The 21,695-nt window shown below is 46.0% G+C and overlaps 1 protein-coding gene and 1 non-coding gene across 4 annotated transcripts in view; one reads left to right on the top strand and one right to left on the bottom strand.

The window, feature by feature from the left end:
- The window catches only part of PHF20 (PHD finger protein 20), a 184,213-nt gene that overhangs the window by 3,242 nt on the left and 159,276 nt on the right, over nucleotides 1-21,695 (bottom strand). For all 3 annotated transcript variants that reach the window (XM_034947499.3, XM_055104817.2, XM_055104818.1), the window contains 4 exons: nucleotides 19,814-19,913; nucleotides 16,257-16,452; nucleotides 8,023-8,434; nucleotides 6,084-6,267 (listed from right to left, as the gene is read on the bottom strand). In XM_034947499.3, the coding sequence (XP_034803390.1) occupies nucleotides 6,084-6,267; nucleotides 8,023-8,434; nucleotides 16,257-16,452; nucleotides 19,814-19,913 (892 nt within the window). The remainder of the gene's footprint in view (nucleotides 1-6,083; nucleotides 6,268-8,022; nucleotides 8,435-16,256; nucleotides 16,453-19,813; nucleotides 19,914-21,695) is intronic.
- On the top strand, nucleotides 19,027-19,132 carry LOC112438054 (U6 spliceosomal RNA). The gene has a single exon (XR_003026552.1). It is a non-coding gene; the product is annotated as a U6 spliceosomal RNA (small nuclear RNA).

Here is a 21,695-nt window from a genome sequence, read left to right as displayed (position 1 = left end):
TAAATTTTATTCAGTTTTGGTTAAACAGCCACACATTGCCAGAGGCTACTGTTACCAGAGTCTAGAAGTCTTGGAAGGAAGCACCTTTCTGAGTGTTACCACTCACTCTTTAAAAAGCTTTCCCAGCCGGGCGCGGTGGCACATGCCTATAATCCCAGCACTTTGGGAGGTCGAGGCGGGCAGATCACAAGGTCAAGAGATCAAGACCATCCTGGCCAACATGGTGAAACCCCATCTCCACTAAAAATACAAAAATTAGCCAGGCATGGTGGTGCCCGTCTGTAGTCCCAGCTACTCAGGAAGCTGAGGCAGGAGAATTGCTTGAACCCGGGAGGCGGAGGTCACAGTGAGCCGAGATCGTGCCACTGCACTCCAGCCTGGCGACAAAGCGAGACTCCATCTCAAAAAATAAAATAAAATAAATAAAATAAAATAAAATAAAATAAAATAAAAATAAAATAAATAAAATAAAATAAAATAAAATAAAAAATAAAAAGCTTTCCCATGTTGAAAATCAGAGAGCCTGGTGTTTTAGCATCCTGTCAAGAAAAATCAAAATCTATAGGGTCTTGAAAAGGTCTATTTGTATATCATAAACTCTGATTTGCTTCATATTAATTCCTGATTGATACACAATCATCAGTGGCACAGAATACTCTGTTATTATTTTCTCCCTTTATTTATTTACTTATTTATTTATTTTTTTGAGATGGAGTCTCACTGTGTCGCCCAGGCTGGAGTGCAGTGGCGCCATCTCAGCTCACTGCAATCTCTGCCTCCTAGGTTCAAGCGATTCTCCTGCCTCAGCCTCCAAAGTAGCTGGGATTACAGGCATGTGCCACCACGCCCGGCGAATTTTTGTATTTTGGTCTCAAACTCCTGACCTCAGGTGATCCACCCACCTCGGCCTCCCAAACTGCTAGGATTACAGGCATGAGCCACTGGGCCTGGCCTTTTTTTCTCTTTTGAGACAGAGTTTCGCTCTTGTTGCCTGGGCTGGAGTACAATGGCAATGACCTCGACTCACTGCAACCTCCGCCTCCCGGGTACAGGCGATTCTCCTGCCTCAGCCTCCTGAGGAGATGGTATTACAGGCACACACCACCACGCCTGGCTAATTTTTGTTATTTTTAGTAGAGATGGGGTTTCATCATGTTGGCCAGGCTGGCCTCGAACTCCTGACCTCAGGTGATCCACCTGCCTTGGCCACTTTGAAAGTGCTAGGATTACAGGCATGAACCACCATGCAGGGCCCCTTTAAATATTTAATGTAAGATTTCAGGTATTAATTAACATCATCATTGATTCAATATCTAGAAAGCTGTCTTGCTTGTGAGAACAAGTATTTCTCTACAGAAAGATGTTTGTTCTTCCCTAAGCTACCCCCTAAAGCTCTGGCATTTGGGGAGAGACCATCTGGGAACCCTGAACCTTTGACAAGAACCACCCCCTGCAGGTAGCCCCTGTGCTATCTCAGCCTGCCTGTAGCCTTTCTAGTCCATGCACCAACCTGTACTGAGCACCTTCTGGACCCTGGAGTGCAGCAAAAGAAAGGCCCACCCAGTACCTCTTCATCAAGTAGCCTGCAACCTACTGAGCAATCCTCTCCTGTCCTCAGATTCAGCCCTACCTTCCTCTCCACCTTTCTAAATCCTGTTTCCTGTGAGCTATTCTTTAGGGAAGCCTTCCCCAACCCTATACCCTGAATCTGGTCCTTGTGTTACAGGTGCTATGATATCACATGTTCTCCTTTGAGCATTTACTATGGTTTGTCATTACAGGTAATGGGATGATTTGATTAATATATGTCTCTCCCACTAGATCAAGTTCCATGAGGGCAAAGGCTGAGTCTGCCTTGCTTGCCACTATATCCCTAACACTCACCTGTGTATGAAATGTGGCAAGCCTGCAACAAACACAGCGAGAGAAGGAATGTGTGGTCCAGCAAAGTGCCCTACCCATTGCTCTGGGCCCTATGTAGTTTATCCTCCTCCATCATATTTCTTGTTGGTATTTGGGGGTTCCAAGAAGGAGGAACCCTCTCTCTTCCTAATTCCAGCAAGTACAAGGACTTGGAAATAAGAAAAATAAGACCACCTCCTCAGACTTAAGCTTGAAAACCATTAGTAAAAGATCAGTCACGTGAGAGGAACTAGTGGCCTGCTGAGCAAGAAAACTGCATAGTGACCAGTTTCAAAACACCAGTAAGTCTTTAAAAAAAACTAGAAGGAGACAGGGGACTGTTCAGCAAACAGGCAGAAGAATAAATGGAGAGGCTGGACGTGCACGCCTGTAATCCCAACACCTTGGGAGGTCAAGGGAGGTGGGTCACCTGAGGTCAGGAATTCAAGACCAGCCTGGCCAACATGGTGAAACCCCATCTCTATTAAAAATACAAAATCAGCCAGGTGTGGTGGCAGGCATCTGCCTGCTACTTGGGAGGCTGAGGAAGGAAGAGTCGCTTAAACCTGGGAGGCAGAGGCTTCAGTAAGCCGAGATCATGCCACTGTACTCCAGCCTGGGCGAGAAAGAGCAAGACTCCGTCTTAAAAAAATAAAATAAAATAAAAATAAATAAATGGACAAAAGGCAGTCAGGACTGGATGGGTCACTCCAACAGCAAAGAGAGTCAGTCAATCTTTTGCAAGATGATCCTACAGTTGCTGAGAGGCCCCTCTTAAGGTCACCCTAACTACCTCGGAGCTAGTTCCAGGCTCACCAAAGACATCCCGATACTACGGTGGCCCAGGAGGCATGCACAGTGGGAAAGCGCACCAACGCTCAGACTGGAAGAGTCTAAGCCACTCAGTAGTGCCTGAGCTTGGTTAACAGGAGTGTGTGGAGTTCCTGAGATGGAAGCTGTCTGTCTAGGTCTGTTAGGCTGAAGAACAAAGCCAGGACTGTGGGAAGTCAACAGCATCTCCTCTGGACCCCAGCATCCAGCAGGCCACCCTCTCCATACCATGTGCTGCACCATCCCAAGTGTCTTTTAAAGATGCAGAACAGCTTCCAACTAGCATAGTGGTTGCTAGCAAGACAGAAGGTTACAGAGGAAAAATTTCTGTTCAAATACACTAAGATCATGTGTATAGAGACCACTGCTCACCAAGGCAACATTTTTTATTTAAGAAAATAATATCTCTAATGCCAAAAGACTTTTTTACTTTTCATGGTCATTAAATATCCTTTGTCTTTTAGTTTTAAAGTACTGTTCAGGCCGGGCGCAGTGGCTCACACCTGTAATCCCAGCACTTTGGGAGCCCGAGGCAGGCGGATCACGAGGTCAGGAGATCAAGACCAGCCTGGCCAACATAGTGAAACCCCGTCTCTATTAAAAATACAAAAATTAGCCAGGCATGGTGGCGTGCACCTATAATCCCAGCTACTCGGGAGGCTGAAGCAGGAGAATCGCTTGAAGCCAGGAGGTGGAGGTTGTGGTGAGCCGAGATCGTGCCACTGCACTCCAGCCTGGGCAACAGACCGAGACTCTGTCTCAAAAATAAATAAACAAATAAAGTACTATTCATATAACTACATAAATAATTAAATAATGGCCAATTGTAAAACAATGGCATATATATATATATATATATATATTTCATATAATAGCTTACTAGGCTTTTTTTTTTTTTTTTTAAAGAAATGGGGTCTTGCTCTGTCACACAGGCTGGAGTACAGTGACACGATCATAGCTCACTGTAACCTTGAACTCCTTGGCCTCCCAAAGCACTGGGATTACAAGTGTGAGCCACCACGCCAGGTCAGCTTTTAAATTTTTTTAAATTTTTTATTTTCAGACTGAGTCTCACTCTGTTGCCCAGTCTGGAGTGCAGTGATATGATCTCAGCTCACTGCAACCTCCGCCTCCTAGATTCTCCTGCTTCAGCCTCCCGAGTAGCTAGGATTATACGTGTGCACCACCACACCCAGCTAAGCAGGCCGGCTTTTTAAAAAAGGAATGTTACATCCAAATTCCTATTTTAAAACTTGGTTATGAAAGCTTAGTTTAGGGCTGGGCACGGTGGCTCACGTCTATAATCCCAGCACTTTGGGAGGCCAAGGCGGGCGGATCACGAGGTCAGGAGATCGAGACCATCCTGGCTAACACGGTGAAACCCCGTCTCTACTAAAAATATAAAAAATTAGCCGGGCCTGGTGGCGGGCACCTGTAGTCCCAGCTACGCGGGAGGCTGAGGCAGGAGAATGGCGTGAACCTGGGAGGCGGAGCTTGCAGTGAGCTGAGATGGCACCACTGCACTCCAGCCCGGGCAACAGAGCGAGACTCCATCTCAAAAAAAAAAAAAAGAAAGAAAGCTTAGTTTATCTTGGTGTTTAAATAAAGAGTTGATTCCCTAAAAAGGGATTTTGATTAATCTTAAATACTATGCAAAAGTCTGTTTACCTAAATAAAATCTTTAAGCTTTATCATTTATTTTAATGCTTTCTTGGTATCTCTCTCTGGGCCTAGAGTCTTAGAAATGTACAGAATATGTGGCTCTGAATTAGCAAGACACACAAGAGGTCGTCTGTGAGGCCAAAGAAGGGGGTTCAGGCCTACCATCCTTGCCACACTGCCCATTCGGCAGGGCTAGAGAGGCCGAACCTGGCTGAAGAGAGGATTAAGGAAGTAAGATGTGAGTAGACTTTAACTTCTCCCTCAGGGAAGGTCCCTGTGGCAACAACCGAACATTCACCCTGTTTCCATGGTGCTAATCCTCTTTTCAGGGACTCAGAGCCACTCCTACTGCCATTCTCTCAAGAGCTACACTTTTTTGTCTAGCATTATATCCTCCTTCAGCTCTCTAATAATATGTTTTTCACAGACAGTGGCATCAGTTACAATCCCTTTTTTTTAGTTTATTTTTTTAGAGACAGGGTCTGTGTTACACAGGCTGGAGTACAGTGACATAATCACAGCTCACTGCAGCCTCCAACTCCTGGGCTCAAGCAGTCCTCCCGCCTCAGCCTCCCAAGTAGCTGGGACTACACCCCTACACTTGGCTAGTTTTTTATTTTTTTGTAGAGACTGTGATGCCCAGGCTGGCCTCAAGCAATCCTCCCACCTTGACCTCCCAAAGTACTGGGATTATAGGTGTGAGCCACCACACCCAGCCTAGGTCTTGCTGTCTCTCTCACTGTCCTCCAACGGGGCAACTCTTTTTCCAGTCTAGCCAGATCATCCACCCTGAGTCCTCTCCAGTAGGAAACACCATCACTCTCCTTAAAGCTCAACTTCAGTCTCAGGAGTTTTAGGAAGCCCTCCTGTTAGCACTCTCCTTCTCTGCATTGACATCAGCCACATGTGTCCCGGCCACACCTCATGGCCTCACTTGTATAACAGATGGCATTTTCTCCTGAGTTATTTCATGTATGTTTTATATTCCCAGTTACAGTAAAAAATCATAGCTGGACTGTACCCAGAATCCTCAAACAACATTTCTTTTTTAACTGGGCTCCATTTTCAACATGAAAACAAATAATTAGGGAATATTTCAACAACCAAAACCGTCAACTTCCTGGAGAGAGACTGAACTTGATCATGTTCATCATCACAGGTTTGATCCTCCAGGCCTGTCTGTAACCACCAATATCTGGAAGGAATACCCAGGGCTATACAAATGACTCAGGCAAATTCTCAAATCTCTACTGGCTTACGAGGAGAAAGCTTCATTTTAGATTTTATCAAAGATTGGAATAAGAGGTTTTTCAGATTAAATCCTCAGATATCCTAAAACTCAAGTCAAAATTTTAATTTCTCACAGAACTTGTTTGTAAAGATTGGCTTAGATCACGTATTTCCTGCAAGCAGGACTGCCAGTTGCCCTCTCTCTGCATACTCAACTTTACAGAAGGGATCAGACAAGTGAGGCAGGACCCAACATCATGCAGATCTTGCACCTGATAAATACTAAAAGTAAGGCTCATCCATCCTGAGGGGAGAATGGAGGTGGGGAGAGGCTGAAAAGAAGAGAAGCAAAGAGTACAGCGGTCCCTGTAAACTCAGACTAGGGGGTTCAGAAAGCAGCTCGTCTGGGGGTGCTCGACTGCATGCCAATGCACAGGGGGCCAAGGAAGCAGCCCTACCATCCAACTCCTTCTCAATGGAGTCCATCCTGTGCGTAACTTCATCCTGAAGAGATTCCACATGGGTCAGCAGGTTAAACTGCCACTGGTGCTGGGAGCTCAGCAGCCCCTCTCCACCTCTGTCCAGCAGCTTCCGAGCAGGGGCTTCTTCTGGTAGGGCCTTTTTGGAGACATATTCCTTCACCTGGGGATGCAATGGCATGGAAATTACTGAATGGAGATAGCCCCTGGCCCATTTTTCAACCAGCCAGCATTTCCAGCCACCTGAAATACTAGCTGCAGTTTCAATACTCCAAATCCCTACCTCCCTTTCCTATTTCCCACTTAGGAACTGGGCAGGAGCTTGCCCACTGTACCAATTCCAACTACCTCAGGGTAGCACTCTAGCTCAGGGGACCCACAGCTGCTTCCTACTGACTGGGCCAATGTCCTAGCCTAAAGTAAGCCTCACAGAATGGCTTCCAGAGCCCTGAGAGCTGATTAGAGCAGGGCTAGTGCAGACAAGGGTTAGTACACGGGAGTCACACCAATGCGTTTCAAGTCTCAGCTCCATCTCCTGCGAATGTGCGAGTCTGGATAGACTACTTCATGTCTCTGAGCCTCTGCTTTCTCGGTGGGAGGATGGGGGTACTAAAACCTATTTGGAAGGTTCATGAGGATGAAATAGGGTAAGGCACATAAAAGCAAGGCCAGCTTACAGTCAGCTTACCATCAATGGAAAAGACTGTTAGCCCTGGTTGCTTTGCTGAGGCCCAGTATTTCCTGGCTTTGTTTTATGTGCCAGATACCTCTAGGAAACCTGCCTGATCCACAGGACCACAAACCTTTTCTAGGATTTGGTAACTCAACCTTTCATTCATCCATTTGAAATGAAATAGATTCTAGCCAATATTTATTTAGTACTTACTATGTGCAAAACTGAGGGATTTTACTGAGGGATTTTCACAAATATGTTCCACAGTAACTGAGGAGGCTTCACTGGCCCCATTCTACAGGCGAGAAAACAGGTCTGGTGAGGAAGGTGAAGTAACCCGCTCAGAATCACACAGTAAGGGGCTGAGCTCAGAACTGAAACTGCGTCTGTCTCAAAAGACTGTGTTCTTACCACCTTGCCCAACACTGTTTAGACATAGTCAAGGGCACAAGGATGCATGAGATACAATCCCCTCCCTTGAGGGGCTTGTAATCTAGGATCCCCTTGGCACTATGCAGCAATGTATTTAACACTGGTGACACCAACCTGCAGGAGAAAGTCTGGGAAGTAAGGATGATGAGACAGAGAAACTCTCAAATCATACAAAGCCTCACTGACAACTGAGGACAGGGCACAATGAGCCTAGAGAGCAGTTAGAGATGAAAACACCGGCAATGAGGTGATACAAGGGGGTTCTAGAAGAGAATGACTTGAATAACAAAAAACCAAAAGTGGCTCTTGGGAAAACTGATGAAACCAGCAATATTTTGACAAAGTGTACCATTTTTACCACAGGGCTTCAAAGTTAAAAGTCAAAATAAAGCTATCATACAACTGGATTGAAAAAATTCTGCCTAACAAAACATTTGACTCATCGTTTGCTCATGCTAAGAATTAACATCTAGGTGCAATTATAATGCAAACTGCCTTAAAGAAAAGATGAGTTTTCCTAATCCATATCTCCTTGCTACTTCCCACCTCTCCCTCCCTCTGCACCCGTGCCCCCCACCCCACGTGCTACACTTGACTATGCCGTTTTGTGGGTGCTTCCTGGAACCAAGGATCTTTGGCTTAAGTGGGCTCTCCTGACTTTGCACCCATTTTGGCAAACCAAAAAATATCTATGGTAAGCAAATTTAAAGACAGTTTTATTAATAAATATCTTCCATAGAGCATTCAAACTAGGAGGATAACTTACAAGCATTCACGCAATGAATGAAGAACAAGTACAAGGCAGCCACATACCTTTGGGGAGCTGGGTTTGGGGTCACTGTCCCCCTTGCTCCTGTCTTGGTCTAGAGGCCAGCCCAGGCGCGGGGAAAGGGAATCATCGCCGTTCTCATGGAGGGGGTTGACCGCATCGTCGAGGGCAGAGCCCCTCGTCTCCACCACCAGCTTCTGCTCCACAGCAGGGTAATAGGCGCGGGGCTTCTGGTAGCAATGCTCACTGGTGATATAGGATTCCTCCACAGAACGCGGCAGGGGCAGGGCCAGGGGCCTGGGCTTCTCCACTGCCCCGTTCAAAGTTCTATAGCTTGGAGCTTCCTCCTTGCTCCTGGTGTCAGTGACAGGGATGTTTCTGAAATGAGATCTCCCCTCCCCTGAGTGCTGTTTCCAAGGCTGGCACCACAGCGGCAGATCAGGATGCTCCCGGCTTCTGTTGAGAGGACAAAGAGGACATGGGCTTTGGAGTAACTGGCACCATTGCAGGGGTTCTCAATTCCTAAATACTCTCCCAGTAGGGACAGCAGCTCCACCTGGGCCATCTGACCACACATCACCATTTGCTAAACAAGAACGAATGTGAATCCGTGGTCTCCTAGGAGACCACTCCTTAGTGAGCTCCCACTGTGGTCACACACAGTGAGTGGGACTGGACTCTCAGTCAGAAGACCTGACTGGATTTCAACTCTGGGACAACTCACTCAACCAGCATCATTCCTAGTTCCTCCTCTGTGAAACTGGGCTAATTATCTGTCTGATCTGTCTGCTATTGTAAACCAAAAATAAAATTCTAAGCCCCTCAACCAACCTGAATGGACCCCTCCTCTTGGCCAAGAGCATTCCAACATTAACCTGAAACACTAGTTCAGGCCATGATGGGAAGGGAGTCAGACAAGCCACATTATACCCTTCTCCCTTTGGAATTCATGCACAACTGACCAGCATGAACATTAAAACGGGCTGGGGGCGGTGGCTCACACCTGTAATCCCAGCACTTTGGGAGGCCGAGGCAGGAGGATCACGAGGTCAGGAGATCGAGACCATCCTGGCTAACACAGTGAAACCCCGTCTCTACTAAAAATACAAAAAAAATTAGCTGGACGTGGTGGCGGGTGCCTGTTGTCCCAACTACTTGGGAGGCTGAGGCAGGAGAATGGCGTGAACCCAGGAGGCAGAGCTTGCAGTGAGCCAAGATTGCGCCACTGCACTCCAGCCTGGGCGACACAGCAAGACTCCGTCTCAAAAAACAAAAAACAAAACCAAAAAAAACATTAAAATAGAGACCCTCAGACAGACAAAACAGACTGTAGCAATTAAGATACCAACATAACAGATAGCAGGTACTGAAAGAAATCAAAGTATTTTACCCCAAAATATATTTCTTTGACATAATTTGAACTAGCCCTGGAAGCTGTCTCTTGTGGGGAAATCTACATTCTATAGAGAACCTCCTTTCCTTTCCAGGTCCTTTCCTGATCCAGGAGAAAATTAAGGAAGAGTCTGGCACCTTTTTAGGTCTGATAAGAAACATTTACAATCTGTTCTCTCTGAAGCCTGCTACCTGGAGGCTTCATCTACATGGTAAGAACCTTGGTCTCCACAACCCCTTATTTTAACCCAGACACTCCTTTCTTTCTTTTTTTTTTTTTTTTTTTTGAGACGGAGTTTCGCTCTTGTTGCCCAGGCTGGAGTGCAATGGTGCGATCTCGGCTCACCACAACCTCCACCTCCCAGGTTCAAGCGATTCTCCTGCCTCAGCCTCCCAAGTAGCTGGGATTACAGGCATGTGTCACCATGCCCAGCTAATTTTGTATTTTTAGTAGAGATGGAGTTTCTACATGTTGGTCAGGCTGGTCTCGAACTCCCAACCTCAGGTGATCTGCCCACCTTGGCCTCCCAAAGTGCTGGGAGCCCAAAGGCGTGAGCCACCAAGCCTGGCGACTGGCCTTTAGATAATAACTTGACTCTTTAGATAATAACTTAACTCTTTCAACCAATTGCCAATCAGAAAATCTTTGAATCTACCTATGACCTGGAAGCCCACCCACCCCTCAAGTTGGTCTGCCTTTCTGGACCCAACCAATGTACTTCTTATATGTATTGATGTCTTATGTCTCCCTAAAATGTGTGAGACCAAGCTGTATGTAGCCTGACCACCTTGGGCTCATGTTCTCAGGACTTCCTGAGGGTGTCTCACAAGTCAAGGTCCTCATATTTGGCTCAGAATAAATATCTTCAAGTATTTTACAGAATTTGACTCTTTTTGCCAACACCATCAAACACTGAGTTTCATAACAATTAAGTGAATTAATGGTGGTAAAGTGCTCTTCAAATGTGACTTACTAAAAATAACCTTAACTTATTAATAAACAGTCACAATGATCCCAGCATGTAATGGCATTTGATTACAAAAATGCAATGATTACCCAGGGGTTAAAAAAATAAAATCAACTGTCCTTTATGTATAGGTCATTAATGATAAAGCTTCTAAAAATTATTCTGAAAATTTATTCACACCATTCCAAAGAAAAAAAGTTTGTTATTAAAGAAAAGAACAGGGATTCTTATCCTTTTTAGGGCCACAGACTCCTGTGAGCATCTACTGAAAGCTGCGCCTCCATGTATGTGCACATAAAATGCTGTGGATGCCTTCCTGTACCTTCCTGTGAAAGTGGAAGTGGTCATATACATGAAGGCATAGAGTGATGTTACAGAACTAAAATTCTGCTCCCAAGGGCCTGCAACTATCCCGTCTCAGCTCTCCCACTCCAGCAATCCCATACCACTGCTAGCCACTGAGGAAGAGGGGAAACAATTGGCATCAATTGTTTAGGACACCTCCAGACAGGGTATCAGCCTGTCCCAGGAGCCTACCCAGGACCCAGACACACCACTAAAACTGCTCAGGGGAAATGGGAGTCATTGTTAACTTTCAGGTCCACTACCTGTTAACATGGAACACACGAACCATAGTACAGACCTGCTCTTTATTAAAAAAACCATTAAAGTCTCTGCTTCCTCCCACCTACAATTTTCATCCTTCCAACTGCGATCTGAAGGTGCTACTTCTCACAAGCATGACCCTGCCATTTCCTTGTAAGCCCTGTCAGTCATGAAGAAGGTAAGCACAGCCATCCAGGCCATGTTTTTTATGATGACAGATGCTCTGAAGTTACTCCCAGTTTTATTGTTTGTCTTTGAAAATAAATTCACCAGGTCACTGGGGAACAATATTTCTGAGAATAAAGACCCAGAGCCCATGACAACAGAGACCATCCATGAATACAGAGACATACTGGGGCCACCTTCCCCTTTCCCAGGATCTTTTCTCCATTTGTAAGAAGTACCAAGATCTTCCTATGCCCTCTTCTGAATTGCTAGAAGACAGATTTAATTCTACTACAAACAAAGTAATTTCTCTAAAGATGGAGGATCTAGATGAGGATTCAGAAGGGACAAGGGGCTAGGCACAGTGGCTCATGCCTGTAATCCCAGCACTTTAGGAGGCCGAGGCAGGCAAAGCACTTGAGCCCAGGAGTTCGAGACCAGCCTGGGCAACATGGCAAAACCCAGTCTCTACTAAAAATATGAAAACTAGCCAGGTGCGGTGGTACATGCCTGCAATCCCAGCTACTGGGGAGGCTGAGGCATAAGAATCGCTTGAACTCGGGAGGCAGAAGTTGCAGTGAGCCGCGATCATACCACTGCACTCCAGCCTGGGTGACAGAGTGAGACCCTTGTCTCAAAAACATAAAAAAAGAAAGGGCAAGGCTTCAGAATATGGGCCAGGGCCAGGAACACTGGCATTTCAGTAAGAAAAAAGAGAACAGCATCTGACAGAACCCTCAAATGAAAAGAAATGCAGGCGCCTATAGTCCCAGCTACTCCGGAGGCTGAGGTGGGTGGATAACAATTATTATTTTTAAAAAGTTCAGCCCTATTAAGACTGTCGAGAAGAAAATAATAAAAATAAAAGAAATATGAGCCAGACACAGTGGCTCACACCTATATCCCCAGCACTTTGGGAGGGCAAGGCAGGTAGATCACTTGACCAGCCTGGGCAACACAGAAAGACTCCATCTCTAAAAAAAAAAAAAAAAAATTTTAAAGAAATATAGCAAAGTTTACAATCAGGAGTAGCCCTGAGGTTTCCCAGGCACTCACGTGGACCACCATCCACCTACTTCATTTAATTGCTGCCATCTCATTAAAAACAAACTCATTTGGTTTATATGGGGTTACGTTTTCCTGTTTTATGAAATGTGAGGAAATAGCTAGTCTCTGACATCCTATCCAGGGCCGTCATTTGATTCAGTTCACCTCAACAGATTCTGCCACAGCAACTGCTAATTGCCCCAGCATCCAACCTCTCCTTCTCCTTTTATCCCCACCCCCACCCCTACTCCTAAGTATAAGCAGGGCCTGTGGCCACCTGCCCAGCCTGCCCTGCCATTAGGCCTGTCCATGAAACTATTTGCCCTCCCTCTTCTTTCTCTTTTCCCCCTCCTGGGGACTGGGGTAGAGCTGAGGTGCAGGTGAAACTGCTTCAACCATGCAAATGGGTGGTATCCCAAGAGAATGCCAGAGCAATAAGACAAAAGGAACCTAAGACCATGCAGATAAGGGGAACCCTAAGAGAATGCTGGAGCTGTAAGACAGAAGGAAACAAAGTTCCCAACCCGACAGATGGAATCCTGGAGAAAGGTCTCCTACCTAGCCTAGATCCCTGCCTAGCCTTGAACCATTCATTTATATGAGAAAGAAACTTCTGTTTTGTTTGAGCCTCTATGTGGGGGGTCCTTGTTATAGCACCTCAGCTTTTACCCAAACCAACTGCAGACCCAATGTTCCCTCCTCCACCACCTTTGTCACGCAGATCTTGAAGCCAGGCCTCTGTGTGCCAGAGAGCACAAGAGGAAGCAGATTCCCATCTCACCATCTCAGGGTCCTGATACTCCACTCTGCCTGACACCAGGCCTCCTCTAGGCCTAATCAGCACAAAGGAAATCCTATCCAGGAGCAGCCTATCAAGTCTTAACTCACTCATGGCACTAGTCTGCCACTGTTTACAACTTAAATAAAAGCAGTCCCTGACATAGACTATACTAAAACCAAAAGAAAGCTCACAAGGTCATGCAGTATCACATAGAGAGACAGTTCGAAAAGTACCTGACAGAGCCAGGATTTGGATTCTAGTCCAGGCTCCACCCATGGAAACCATGGAAGAGGCCTACCCCACTCAAGGCCCTGTTGCTGTATTTGGTAAAGTAGGGTAGGTTATAACAGCCAAGAGACCGACCGGGCGCAGTGGCCCACGCCTGTTATCACAGCACTTTGGGAGGCCGAGATGGGCGGATCAGTTGAGGCCAGGAGCTCGAGACCAGCCTGGCCAACATGGTGAAACCCCGTCTCTACTAAAAATACAAAAATTAGGCCAGGCGCAGTGGCTCACGCCTGTAATCTCAGCACTTTGGGAGGCTGAGGCGGGTGGATCGCAAGGTCAGGAGATCAAGACCATCCTGGCTAACACGGTGAAACACTGTATCTACTAAAAATACAAAAAAATTAGCCGGGCGTGGTGGCAGGCGCCTGTAGTCCCAGCTACTCAGGAGGCTGAGGCGGGAGAATGGCGTGAACCCAGGAGGCGGAGCTTGCAGTAAGCCAAGATCATGCCACTGGACTCCAGCCTGGGTGACAGAGCGAGACTCGGTCTCAAAAAAAAAAAAATTATCCAGGTGTGGTGGCATGTGCCTGTAATCCTAGCAACTCAGGAGTTTAAGGCAGGAGAATCGCTTGAACCCAGGAGGTGGAGGTAGCAGTGAGCCAAGATCACGCCACTGCATTCCAGCCTGGGTGAGTGAGTGAGACTCTGTCTCAAGAACAACACAACAACAACAAAAAGCCAACAGACTCCAGTAAGAGCCACATGTGTTTATCACAGCTTACATGAAATTGGGTCATCTGACATATAGAATGCAACCACAAGAGGAAATTCACACTAAATTTCATTCTCTGGCCACTAAAAGCCAGAAGTCCAGCTCCAAAAGGTTTAAAGCTTTTCTGTATGAGCAAACCACCAAGAGACATTTTTACTGAGCAACCACTGTGCTAGAGAACAGGCCTGCCAAAAATATCTGTTCCAGCAGCTTTTTCAATTTTACCTTTTTTACAAATCAAGAATGTTTAGAATGAGCTGAGGCAAGCCCTGGCATGGTGGCTCACGCCTGTAATCCCAGCACTTAGGCCAAGATGGGTGGATCACCTGAGGTCACCTGGCCAACATCGTGAAACCCCGTCTCTACTAAAAATACAAAAATCAGCCGGGCTTGGTGGCGGGCACTTATAATCTCAGCTACTCAGGAGGCTGAGGCAGGAGAATCACTTGAACCCTGGAGGTGGAGGTTGCAGTGAACCGAGATCACGCCACTGCACTCCAGCCTGGGTGACAGAGCAAGGCTCTGTCTCAGAAAAAAAAAAAAAGAATGAGCTGAGTTGCTTGAGCCCAGGAGCTTGAGGCTGCAGTGCTTGATGATCGCACCTGTGAGTAGCCACTGCACTTCAGCCTGGGAAATAAAGCAAGACTCCATCTCTCGTTAAAAAAAAAAAAAAGGAATATTTAGCATGAAAGGGATAAACAAAATGTGGCATACACATAAAACAAGTTATTACTCAGCCTTAAAAAGGGAGGAAATTCTTACATATGCTATAACATGGATGAACTTTGAGGACACTATGCTAAGCCAGTCACAAAAAGACAAACACTATATGACTCTACTTACATGAGGTCTCTAGAGAAGTCAAATTCAGAGAGGCAGAAAGTAGAATACTGGTTGTCAGGGGCTTTGGGGAAAGGGAAATGGAGAGCTGTTGCTAAAGGGTATAGAACTTCAGTTTCACAAGGGTTTTAGAGACTGGTTGTAAAACAACATGAATGACAACTGTGCAGAACTGTACACTTAAAAATGGTTAAGATGGGGCCGGGTGCAGTGGCTCACACCTGTAATCCCAGAAATTTGGGAGGCCGAGGTGGGTGGATCACCTGAGGTCAGGAGTTCAAGACAAGCCTGGCCAACGTGGTGAAACCCTGTCTCTACCAAAAATACAAAAATTAGCCGGGTGCAGTGGCGTGCGCCTGTATTCCCAGCTACTCAGGAGGCTGAGGCAGGAGAATCACTTGAATCTGGGAGGCGGAAGTTGCAGTGAGCGGAGATCACACCACTGCACTCCAGCCTGGGCGACAGAGCGAGACTCTGTCTCAAAAAAAAAAAAAAAAAGGTTAAGATGGTAAATTTTATATTATGTATATCTTACAGCAATTAAAAACAAATAACTCAGCTAGGTGCAGTGGCTCATGCCTGTAATCCCAGCACTTTGGGAGCCCGAGGTGGGTGGATCACTTGAGGTCAGGAGTTCAAGACCAGCCTGGCCAACATGGTAAAACCCTTTATCTACAGAAAACACAAAAAATTAGCCAGGCATGGTGGCATGCGCCTGTAGTCCCAACTACTTGGGAGGCTGAAGTGGGAGAATCGCTTGAACCCAGGAGGTGGAGGCTGCAGTGAGCCATGATCTCACCACTGCACTCCAGCCTAGGTGACAGAGTGAGACTCCATCTCAAAAAAAAAAAACACTCAGAACTGTACGCCAAAACAAAAAACAAACCAAAATACACACACCATGTATTGATTCTGGTGGTGGCTTCACGGCTGCATACAATGTCAAAATTCAATGAACTCTTTTTTTTTTTGAGACAGAGTTTCGCTCTTATTGCCCAGGCTGGAGTGCAATGGCACGATCTCAGCTCACCACAACCTCCGCCTCCCGGGTTCAAGCAATGCTCCCGCCTCAGCCTCCCAAGTAGCTGAGATTACAGGCACACACCAGCACGCCTAGCTAATTTTTGTAATTTTAGTAGAGACAGGGTTTCACCATGTTGGTCAGGCTGGTCTCAAACTCCTGACCTCATGATCCGCCTGCTTCGGCCTCCCAAAGTACTAGGATTACAGGCATGAGCCACCATGCCCGGCCTCAATGAACTCTTAAAGTGGATGAACCTAATTATATGTAAGATATTACTCAATAAAGTTTTTTTTTTTTTTAAAGAATGTTTATCCTGAAACTGATAATTTTTAGTAAAGGTCTCAAACTCAGTTTTATGATTTGATTGCTTTGGTAGCTTTCCAATTTCTCAGATTTACTCAGCCCCCAGACCATGCCAAACAGACTGCTCCCAGCACTGCAGGTGCCACACTTACTGCAAGATGCTCATCTTGAGCTGCAGGCCATGCAGAACCTCAATCACTCTCTGCACATCACCAAGAAGCTGGTGGGTGGCCACGATCTTCTTGGCATTCTGATGGGAGTAGTTCTCTTCTAGAAATGCCAGGCCATGCATATGTCCCCTGCTCAGCCACTCCTTGTCATACCAGTACTTGAAGCCAGGCCTCTGACCTACAGCAGTGACAACAAGAGAGTTAAAACAAGGCCTGAAGGAAACCCAGGCCATTTCATCACTCTCACACAATTATCATACCAACTACTGGAAGAATAGATTAGTATACTCATTTTGTTCATTTATTCATCCAGTGTACATTTTCTTGGCACCTACAATATGCTGGGCTCTCTATTAGGTAGTGGGGATAAGGTAGTGAATAAGGCATGTACTTCCTCATTTCCTGGAACTGGCCAGAGGTGAGCTGGGCACCTAGATTATCTCTAAATTTATATCATAATATTCTCTCCCCTACTTAAAACCTTCCACTGCCTCCTACTGCTCAAAGGAGAATACCCAAAGCCCTAACTCTCTAACTCTGGCTTACTGAGGCCCACAGGACCCAGTTCCTTCCTGTCTTCCCCTCCATAGCCTTACACTGGCTTCATTTCAGTTTCTGAAACACATCAAACTCTTTCCAGCCTCAAGACCTTCACTTGCGCATCCCTTCTGTCTGCAGCACTATTCCCTAAGCCTTTGCAGGTTTGGCTCCTTACCACCTCCTCAGAAAGGCTTTTATTTCTTTTCCTGCTTTGTTGACAGGGTCTCACTCTGTTGCCCAGGCTACAGTGCAGTGGCATGATCATGGCTCACTGCAGCCTCAACCTCCCTGGGCTCAGGTGATCCTCCCGCCTCAGCCTCCCGAGTATCTGGGACTACAGGTGTGCACCACCATGCCTGGCTAATTTTTCTTTCTTTCTTTCATTTTTTTTTTGATGGGGTTTTGCCATGTTGCCCAGGAGTGGGGCCTTCTGCTACTTCCCAAAGTTGAGAGCATCATCAGTGCCTCAAGTCATCTTATCAATTTTCCCGTCACGGCATTCATCACTACCTTACACAGTCTTGTTTACTTAACTTGTTTTAACTTCTGTTTCTGGCTCCCAACCCAATTAAGAGCCAAAAGAGTAGGAACTATCTTGTTCATGGTTGTATCCCCAGTGCCTGGCAAAAGGCATCTTGAATGGACTTATCAAGTGAATGGAAAGATGCCTCGAGTCCCCCTGCAAATGTACCTTCTACCACCTAACTCAACAGATGATCAGGCCCCTTCCCTTCTCTGTACCTGTTATCCATTCATTAGAACAACATAGGAACTGGATGGCTTCAGCCATCCTATTTGTTACAGGGCTCCTTAGGAAGGACTGAAAACAAAAGCACATGTGACTTATCAACATGACCTGCTCCAAAGTCCCAGGGAAAAGCTTTCAACCAGACTGTTGTTGGACTGTCAATATCTATAAAAACCCTGAAACACCCAGGTGATTCCTATTAAGGTCTTTGAGCTACTTCTGGCTTTACTAATACACATGGTGGGGATACACCTTGATTCTGTTAAAACTATTTTTAAGTTGCCTTTAAAAAACGAATCTGTTAAACTTTTGGTCCAGCCCTCTGCAGAGTCAGTCTATAAAGGTAGACCCTGTGGCAGACATGCTGTGCTCAGTTCAAGGAAGAGTCTATTCACAGTATTGGCGATTAAAGTCGTAGAAGTTCAGTAAGTGCACAGGATTTGATGAAGATGGTGTGTGTGACTTCTAAAGAAGGAAAAGTAGAGAGAAGACACAGTAGGGAAAAAAAGATTTTTAAAAGGTATGCTAAGGAGCCTTCAGGAATATATGGGGGAACCCCAGAGGCAGCTGCTGCAGGCAGTGCCTAGAGCAGCAGGATTCAGAGCTGCACTACCTGTTTTACAAGGCAAAGGTATGAGACAACTGGTTCTCATCGCCTGTCTGGCATTAGCTGGTGGCGTGATCTTGGGCCAGTCATGTCCCTTCTGGACTTGTGTTTGTTCACCTGTCAAATCTTCTGACTATTCTTTCCTTGGGATAAAGGGACAAGTGGAGGCAGATGCTTCTAGTACAAGGAGACAGTGTCACAACAGAGGCCTTCAGGCCCAGAGGGGACCTGCATGCTGTTAAATGAACTGGTGGCCAGTCCCTCCCTAGACAACCAACAAAATCAAGAGATCTGGCTCTGCAAACCAGTTCTAATTCCAATTTGCTTTATGAGGAAAGTCAACTGTATCCTCAAGGATCAATTTCTTCCTCATAAGCAAAACTGGGAGTAGGAGAACCAGGCCCACTTCATCGGACAGAAAGGAGTAACGGAAGCAGAGGCTCTCAAGCACTGTCTAGCTCTAAAGGAATCAGGGGACTAGAGCTGAGGGAGAACCTTACAAGTGGTAATGGGAGACAATGTCACCATCCCATAGAAACCAAGACAATGAACTGCATATTTACAATCCACCCCTTCTAGAAAGGAGCAATCAAGAGCCACAGGTGACCCCTATAGCCATGGAACAAACTGATCCTGCAAAGGAATTAAGTCACTGCTCAGGGTGGCAACAGGCTCTACCCAACCATGCCTTCCTCCTTCCCCTCAAGGGCATTTCTCCCTTCACGATGGCAGTGATGTGATGAAGGGCAGATGTTGCCACAGGGGGCAAAGGCAAGTTTCTAACCCTCCAATAGCCCCCAAAAGCCAAAGACAGAGCCCACACGCCTATCCTCATGAGTCCTCAAGAAAAGGAAAAGGTGCCACTTCGGCAGCACATACACTAAAACAGGAACAATACAGAGAAGATTAGCATGGCCCCTACACAAGGATGACACTCAAACTTGTGAAGTTTCTACATTTTTCTACAGAGCTTCAATCAGGCAGGATGAAAGTTCTGGAGATCTGCTGTACAACACTGTGCTTATAGTTATTAACAACAATACTGTATTGTTGAGGGTAGATCTCATGCTTTTTTTTTTTTTTTGAGACGAAGTTTTGCTCTTGTTGCCCTGGCTGGAGTGCATTGGCATGATCTCGGCTCACTGCAACCTCCGCCACCTGGGTTCAAGTGATTCTCCTGCCTCAGCCTCCCAAGTAGCTGGGGTTACAGGCGCCTGTCACCATGCCCAGCTAATTTTTGTATTTTTAGTAGAGATGGAGTTTCACCACATTGGCCAGGCTGGTCTCAAACTCCTGATCTCAGTTGATTCACCCGCCTTGGCCTCCCAAAGTGCTGGGATTACAGGCGTGAGCCACTGCGCCCGGCCTCATGCATTTTTTTAAAACCATAATTAAAGAAAAGGAAAAGTTCTAGCTCAAGGCCAGGCCTTCCACTAGGTGGGCCCCTTCACACATGTGCTCTTATTGCTACATTCCGGATAGCTGGCCACCAGGCAGGATAGCAACAGAGGCGAGGAGGAGCTGGAGTCTAGCCGATGCTGAAGAAATGAGTCTCAAGACCACAGACATTTAGAATGTGTCACAGCCAGCTGTGCCAAGGAAAAGGCTACATACTGTTATATCCCTGACTCCAGAAATCTCTACCTGGAGGGTCTTGGCAAACATAACAGGTGTATTTCTCGGGCACATTTTCTTCCAGTAATCCCATGCAGACCCCATGCTGCCAGCACTGGCACTCTTCACACTGTTAGAATTAAAGAAGCAACAAAAATTAAACTCAGAAGGTGTTCTCCATCCAAAAGTAAGACCCACCTGCTGAGGGGAGGGGCGTGGGAGGATAGAAGGAGAGGGGAGGAAGCACTCCCTCCTGACTAACGTGGAACTGAGCTGCTGCCACACATCTGGAACTGCACTGTCCAATATGGTAGCCACTAGCCACATGTGGCTCTACATTGAAATTAACAAGGTAAGCTAAAAATTCAGTTCCTCAGTCCCACGAGTGACATCTTAAAGCTGAGTTTGAATTATGGCTGAGACACTCATTAGCTGTGTGACTTTGCACAGGTTAGTTCTCCTGGGCTTTATTTTCCCCATCTGCAAAATGGGATACACAATTCCTACCCTCCTCCTGGGGCTGTTTGTGAAGATTCAATGGGTCATATGTAAAAGCTCCTATTATAGAGCCCAGCACATAGCTTTATGTAATAAGCTACTATTAATACTATTAACCACTAATGAGCAAACCAATTCACTAAGACCCCTGCTGGAGTAATCATGGGTTAGTACTTTGCATTTATTCTCTCTAAACCTTACCAAAGATCACACAGCTATTGAAAGGCAAAGGTGGATGAGAACATAACCTGACTCATTGCTAAACCAGTTCTTTCAACCCAAGGCTCCACTTCCTTCCCTGAGTATTGAGGGGACAGGGGGAGAGGGCCAGAAGGCAGAGAGGGAAAGGAGGGAGTTGACAATGAGGGTTGCACTGGGAGACATGTGGACAGCCTGAGGATAGTAGGTCTGAGAGCTAAGGGTCCAGAGGAGGGAATGAAAAGGAAAGGCGAACTCCCGAGGAGATACTAGGGCACTTCAAGCAATTCCAAACCAGGACCCTAAACCTTTAACTACCCAACCAAACAAATTAGCCCTAGAAGGTGGACAGTGAGCTTCCTGACATGACCTTGATGGTGGCCCACCAGCCTGGCCACAAGGGACTAGAAATCCAGAGCTCAGATGGTCCTCAACCACTGGGAGTCACATAGGTCCTGGCATCAAGAGGGCTTCCCTGAGCAGATATAAGGCCTCTAGGAAGTTAATCACATCAGAATCAACGTGGGCAGAGCGGGAAGACAGGCTTTAGATATCTGTTTTAGATTCTTCAATTTACAGATGAGGAAACTAAGGCTCAGAGAAGATATGTAAAGCGACAAAAAGGCGGTCAGTAGCAGAAAACAGACTAACAATTAAAAATGAAAGTCTGTCTCACCAATGACTTCATGTTTTGAAAACCAGGATTCACCAAAAATGAATCAAATACAGTTCAGTTTCAAAATGGTAACTTTTTTTTTTTTTTTTTTTGAGATGGAGTCTCGCTCTGTCACCCAGGCTAGAGTGCAGTGGGACAATCTTGGCTCACTGCAACCTCTGCCTCCCAGGTTCAAGCCATTCTCCTGCCTCAGTCTCCTGAGTAGCTGGGACTATAGGCACAAGCCACCATGCCTGGCTAATTTTTTGTATTTTTAGTAGAGATGGGGTTTTACCGTGTTAGCCAGAATGGTCTCGATCTCATAACCTCATGATCCGCCTGCCTCGGCCTCCCAAAGTGCTGGGATTATAGGCATGAGCCACCGCGCCTGGCCAATGATAACTTTTTTCATGTGCGTGTAGCTAAAACACATTATTCCTTTAAATTAAGAAATGAATGAGAATAATAAACAAACTAAAAGAAAAAATACCTAAGAATAACCATAAGCATGTATTGCCTCTCTAAAAAAAAAAAAAATGTAAATACTATTTGAAGAACACA

The sequence above is a fragment of the Pan paniscus genome, chromosome 21, assembly GCF_029289425.2.
Source record: "Pan paniscus chromosome 21, NHGRI_mPanPan1-v2.0_pri, whole genome shotgun sequence".
NCBI lineage: Eukaryota > Metazoa > Chordata > Mammalia > Primates > Hominidae > Pan > Pan paniscus.
Note: the sequence above shows the minus strand (reverse complement) of the source record. Positions and strands in the feature narration are given on the sequence as shown.